General features: G+C 51.6%; 1 protein-coding gene across 1 annotated transcript; it reads right to left on the reverse strand.

The window, feature by feature from the left end:
* Positions 1–4,728, reverse strand: Ctrb1 (chymotrypsinogen B1). The gene is given in 7 exon segments (NM_012536.2): positions 1–221; positions 577–710; positions 1,614–1,794; positions 2,001–2,079; positions 2,184–2,263; positions 2,352–2,455; positions 4,654–4,728. Coding segments are annotated over 7 exon segments (792 nt in total). The 5' UTR covers positions 4,706–4,728; the 3' UTR covers positions 1–59.
* Positions 4,729–6,548: the final 1,820 nt, after the last annotated feature.

Here is a 6,548-nt window from a genome sequence, read left to right on the forward strand (position 1 = left end):
TTCTAATTAGATGATTTTTATTGTAGATGCTCGGAGGGGGGTTGGCAAGAACCACGGACTCAGTTGGCTTCCAAGATCTGCTGAACCCAGGGCATGAGGGCTGTGACTCGGGAATACACAGCAGGAGTGGAAGTGGAACAGACGCCACTGCCCCAGGACACAATGCCTGCCAGGGTCCAGACTCCATCTTTCTGGCAGACGAGGGGGCCACCGGAGTCACCCTGCAGAGAAAGGTAAAGGACTTGTCTTCGAGCCTGTCAAGGGTACCTGCACCTGGTGAGGTGCGAGGCAAAGTGTAGGGCAGTTCCTTGGGGTTCACTGACAGCCCCAGCTGTGCTCCTGTACTCCTAGAGGGGACCTACACCCATATCTTCCCTCTGTGAGGAAGAGACACACACAGCTCACAGGGCTGGGGACAAGAGTGGGTTCCGTATGCGCAGTACAGCGCCAGTCTGGGCAGAGGTGCCTCCTAGGAGTGTCTCTTAGCCTTAGCCCATCCTCTTCCGGGCTCTGTGCTCCCCGCTAGCCTGACCAGGTTACGCAGTCTATGAGTGGGTCGGGAGTGGGAGGCTGTACCATGCAGGAAGAGACGCCGCTAGCGCCTGCGCAGATCATCACATCGGTGATCTTGGAACCCCAGGACTTCTTGCAGTCAGCCTCGGACACGATGGGCAGGGCGGCCTGCTGCAGCTTCTCAGGGGTCTTGAGGGCTGCAGGGATACAGGGAATGGAGTCAGGCTCCCTAGGCCTCCCAGTCTACTGGATATCACCATGGGTCCTTTCAGGCAGGAGAGCCTCTGTCAGATTCTACCACAGGCGGGGCCTGGACCTTGAGGCCATGGGTAGTGGGTGTGTAAGATTTCTTTCAAGAGAGCATGGCTCCCACCCTGGGAGCCTGGAGTCTTAAGAGACCCATTATGGGACTCAGAGAGAATTCCTCCTGCTGAGCAGAGGGATTCCTTTAGGCCCCATTTTATCAGCAACCCTTTGTTTGTGTTGGATGAGTGTTAAATTTGTCTTAATTGACACATAATAATTGTTAATTTGATAAATTGCTAGTTAATAAAAAAATTTAAGACGGTGTGTTATTATGTAGCTCTGGCTGGCCTGGAACTCATGGGCTCTGCCTGCTTTTGCCTCCCAAGTACTGGGGATTAAGGTGTGCCACTCTGCTTAGCTTTAATGAACAGATTTCAATTAAGAAATGGAAAGATGGGGTTGGGGATTTGGCTCAGTAGCAAGCACAAGGCCCTGGGTTCGGTCCCCAGCTCCGAAAAAAAAAAAGAATAGAAAAAAAAAAAAAAAGAAATGGAAAGATGGGGCTGGAGAGATGGCTCATCAGTTAAGAGCACTGACTGCTCTTCCAGAGGTCCTGAGTTCAAATCCCACCAACCACATGGTGACTCACAACCATCTGTTATGGGATCTGATGCCCTCTTCTGGTGTGTCATAAGAGAGCTACAATGTACTTACATATGATAAATAAATAAATAAATAAATAAATAAATTTTAAAAAAGAAGGGAGACAGAAAGACAGACAAACAGTGGGGGGTCACTGCCACCTGGGCAGTCTGACCCAAGAACAGCTCCCACTGGAGCAAGGCCACACTCACCATTGTATTTGGTCTTGCCCCAGCCAGTGGTGGCGCACACAGTGCCAGGAGGGAAGTCATCATCGACGTTGGGTAGACACACGGCAGACACAGTCTCAGAGAACTGGGCAGGAGTGGCCAGCTTCAGCAGAGTGATGTCATTGCGCACAGTGAACATATTGAACTTGGGGTTCTTAAAGACCTGTGGGGACAAGAAGCTCAACTAAGGCTTGGGGGCACACTGTGCATTCCTTTTGGCCCCATCAGAACAGACCCAGAAAGAGACTTCTCAGACCAGTCCCAGCTCTACCGTGCTCCTGTCCTTTAAGGCGCCAAGGGCATCTCCTTCCTGGGCTTGCTCCCCCAGCTTGTGGGCTGAGCCCCTCCCCCATCCAGCAGCCTGTGTACCTGTGCGATCTTCAGGACCTGGATGTTCTCTTCGTCGGAGCCCTGGTCAAACTCTCCAGCTACCACCACGTCGGAGGTCCTAGGTATTGAGACACACAGGGGTGAAGATGAGGAATGAGTCTGCTCCCTTCCCCATCCCCGAATAAAGCTGGAAGCAGAACCCCAACACAGTCTGGGACTCACTTGACCCCGCAGTGGGCAGCAGTGACCACCCAGTCCTCGCTGATGAGGGAGCCCCCGCAGAAATGGAAGCCAGTTTTATCCTGGGGAGGACGAAAAGGAAGGTTAGCGGGTCCCACCTTGACAGCACCACCAGTACAGGCACTCATGTTCCCAGAATCCTCCTCTCACCTGCAGCGACACCTGCCAGGGCCAGGAGCCGGGAATAGCATCCTCTCCGTTGACGATCCTGGACAGGCCAGTCAGCACGGGTTGGATGGTAGGGACTCCACAGCCTGGGAAGGGAATAGTAGCCATGTTGTAGAACGCTTCAGCCGACTCCGGACCCCACTGAGACCACACCACCTCCCCTGGAAACATCTGGCTCCCCTTAAACCTCTTGGCTCAGGGGTCTCTCACACGGAGCCTGCTGACCCTGGTTATCTTTCCAGGGATGAAGAGAGGCACAGCTGCCCCCATCCAGGTGTGTCACAGGAGAAGGAGCAGAAAACGAACTGGACCAACAGGCTGTCTGGTTCAACCTCCAGGCTGGCCATTTCTGTGGCACTTGCCTATTTCGGTAGCTAGACAGGGTTTCTCTGTGTAGCCCTGGCTGTCCTGGATCTCACTCTGGAGACCAGGCTGGCTTCAAACTCTAAGATCCCCTGCCTCTGCCTCCCCAGTGCTGGGATTAAAAGGGGTGGGGGTGGGGGGACATCACTACCGCCTAGCTTTGTTCCTTAATTTAAAAAAAAATTAGACTTTGTTCCACGTGTGTTGGTGTACTTCTTTGCCCTCAACACTCAGGAGATGGGCGGAGAGATCTCTGAGTTTAAGGCCAGCCTGATTTACATAGAAAGTTCCAGGCCAGAAAGGGCTACATAGTGAGGCCCTGTCTCAATTTAAAAAAGATAGACAGAAAAGAAAGAGAAGAGGAAGAGAAGGGGGAACCTTAAATCTACGCCGTGAAAAAACACATCACAGAAGAGAGAGAGCAGCAGGAGTGGTCAGGCGTCTCGGACATGCCAGGACACGCTTGCTACACTGGCTGACGGACGTTAACAGTTTGGTTGTCCAGTGGCCCCTGCGACCAGCCTCTCTCCTTTGGAAGTCCTCTGACCGGCTCAAGGGCTTAGCACCTGCCTCTCTTGAGCACAGAGACTAGGAAACGGACAAGATTCTCCACTGATGACTGAAATACCTCGTAAAGTCACAAGCAACTATTTTTATACCAGCCACAAAATGAGAAACGGGAGTGACGTGTTCTCACAGCGGAGTGTGTTTAAGTGAGTGAGCTGGGTTTCCATGGCGACGTGGCTGGATCTTCCACTTTATGAGTGGAAAAAGAGCATATTGTAAAGCTGACACAGACGACTACTGTGCATGTAATTTTAAGGCTCTTTGCTTATGGACGTATAAATATGCAGTGTATTTGTGTGAGCCTAAAGAGAGATGACTCAACAGGACAAGGGAGGGAGCTCAGGCGAATTTGGGTTAGCTCGATTAGCAGCAAATGCCTGCAGTCACAGATGTTCTGAAGGCTGAAGCAGGAGAATGGCTTGAGCCCAGGAGTTGCAGGTTGAGCAACTGGGTAAGACGGTGTTTCAGGATAAAGCCAGCAACAACAATAAAAGAAAAATGGCAGTGGGACAAGGGATGCCTATGGGGGACACAGGCCTGCAATCCTAGCGTAGGGGAGACAGAGGCAGGAGGACCAGGATGCACTGCAAGAGACCCCATCTCTGCAAGAAGCAACTGTTTCCCAAACGCTAGGACTACAGGCGTGTACCCAACCTCTAGATAATCTCCCCCACCCTTTAAAAAGATTTATTTACTTATTAGATATGAGTATACTTTAGCTGTCTTCAGACACACCAGAAGAGAGCATCAGATCCCATTACAGATGGTTGTGAGCCACCATGTGGTTGCTGGGATTTGAACTCAGGACCTCTGGAAGAGCAGTCATTGCTCTTAACCACTGAGCCATCTCTCCAGCCCCTTTTGTCTTTCATCTTTATATAAATGGAAAGCAAAATAGTAAACTGGAGGTGGTAGTGTGAGTCTTTAACCCACTCAGGAGGCCTCGGCAAGAGGCTTGCTCTAAGTCTGAACCTGCCTGGGGTACACAATAAACTCTGGGCTAACCTGGGCTACAGAGTGCGATCCTGTCTCAAACAATAAAACATAAAAGCAAGCAACAGAAAGAAAGCGAAATCCTTAGCATCTGCCAGCCAGCTCCTGCTGGGCTACCCCTACCTCATCTACATCTGGATCTACAGACCACAGCTGGACCCAGGCATGTCTTTTTGCTCCTGAAGCAGGGCATAAGCCCAGAAAGTCCCAGGAGGACCCTGTCCTCCCTGAGGCTTCAGGGTACTGGTCCTTAGATGATATTCAAACAGGAAGGGCAGGGGATCAGCTAGTTCAGGATAACCCCTCTGCCCTCTTCCCCTCTGATGGTGCCTGGCTGGGTCAGCTGAGCCCCAGCACTTACCAAAGGTGGCCCCCACAAGGGCAAAGCAGGACACGAGCCAAAGGAATGCCATGGTGCTGGTCAAGGGAGTGAGTGAAGCTTGCCTACTCTGAGGCTCTTTTTATGTCCCCTAGGGTCCTCAAGCCCTGCCCAATCCCCATGACCCTGTCCAACCAGGAAGGTCCGAGAGCTCTCCTCCCTGTTATCCAGAGACCTTGGATGCAAGTGGGGACCAAGCGCCTTATCACAGTCTTGCTTGGCTCTTGGCCTGTAATGCCCAGGCCATGGGAAAAGGACAGGTGCCCTGATTAACAGTGCCCATGAACAGTGGCAGTGTGGACAATGTGGACAAGAAACCTGTGGAAGAGGAGCTCATGCAGACTTTCTGGGAGGTGGGCCAGGAGACCCAGTGCCCATCCTGATGACACAGAAAGGACCCCCAGCTCTTAACTGAAGGCAGTCCCAGGATAAATTCAAAGAAGATGGTGGCTGGAGGGGCTCCAAGTGAGCCGATGGTCTATGACCACAAATGCGTTTCACTCATCTAAAACACAGGGTTACATGGAAAGTCGGGACTATCCAAGGATCACCCGGTCTCCAGTCCCAACCAAACAGTCTAAGTATGGAGAGGAGAAGCAAGAATGTTGCCGATAGCAACAGGACAGTAACCCCCGTGAGACTGCTGTGGTCAGTGGAGCCTAATACGCACGGAGCCCTGGGTCCAGCTCCCACCGCCTCACACACCAGACGTGCTGGTGTACACTACTATCGAAGTACTCCAGAGTGGAGGCAGGAGAGTCAGAATTCAAGGTCACCCTTAGCTACAGAGTGAGTTCAGGGCTAGCTTAGGCTACATAAGAGCCTGTCTCAAAAGAAGAGGAAGAGGAGGGAGAGGAGGAGGAGGAAGAGGAAAAAGAGAGAGACAGTCTTTGTCTTTGTATAAAACTTTAGTTTCTTTTCAAAACGATTTACTTACTGCATTGGAATAACGACTCAGGGATTAGGAGCACTGGTAGCAGGCCTGGAGAGACGGCTCAGTGGTTAAGAGCACTGACTATTCTTCCAGAGGTCCTGAGTTCAAATCCCAGCAACTACATGGTGGCTCACAACCATCTGTAATGAGGTCTGATGTGTGTCTGAAGACAGCTACAGTGTACTCATATAAATAAATAAATGAATAAATCCTTTATAAATCTTAAAAAAAACCCCACTGGTTGCTCTTCCAGAGGACCCAGGTTTGCTTGAGTCCAAGCACCCACATGGCTACTCTCCAGTCTGACTCCCTTTTTTCTGTCTCTTTGGGCACTGCATGCATGTGAGGGGTAGACAGATATGCAGGCAGGACACCAACACATTTTTAAAAATTGCATTTACTTATGGGGATTGGCGCACGCACATGGCATGGTGCACATGTGGAGGTCAAAGGACAACTTGTAGGAGGAGTCAGTTCTCTCCTACCTCGCAGGTGAGCCTCAGGTTTTCTGGCTTGGCCGCAAGCTCCTTCACCCACCGAGCCATCACACCGGCCCAGAGCTTTACTTCTGTAAAATAAAGCTCAATTTCTGCCACAGACAGGGGGCCGAGCCTGGCGTGAGGGACACACTGACAGGAAGTACAGCTGAACATATTCTCCACAAGCACACATGCAAGTCCCTTGTGTCCTGTGGCCAGGCACCATTCCAGGCGGAGGCTCCCAAGCAAATGGTGCCTCTGCCTGTGTGGGCAGAGACCCAGAGACCAGAGGGGACACTACCTCGATGAGACTATGAAGTAGAAGCAGAGGGACAGGCTAAGGATCTCTGTGGCAGGAGAGGATCTGCAGCTGTTGGAGAGGGTGCTACACAGGCCTTGCAGTCCAGCCGGGTGACACAAAGCCAGCAGAGCAACCACAGTAACACATGCCTATGATCCCAGCA

This window comes from Rattus norvegicus, chromosome 19, assembly GCF_021556685.1.
Source record: "Rattus norvegicus strain SHRSP/BbbUtx chromosome 19, alternate assembly SHRSP_T2T, whole genome shotgun sequence".
Taxonomy (NCBI): Eukaryota; Metazoa; Chordata; class Mammalia; order Rodentia; family Muridae; genus Rattus; species Rattus norvegicus.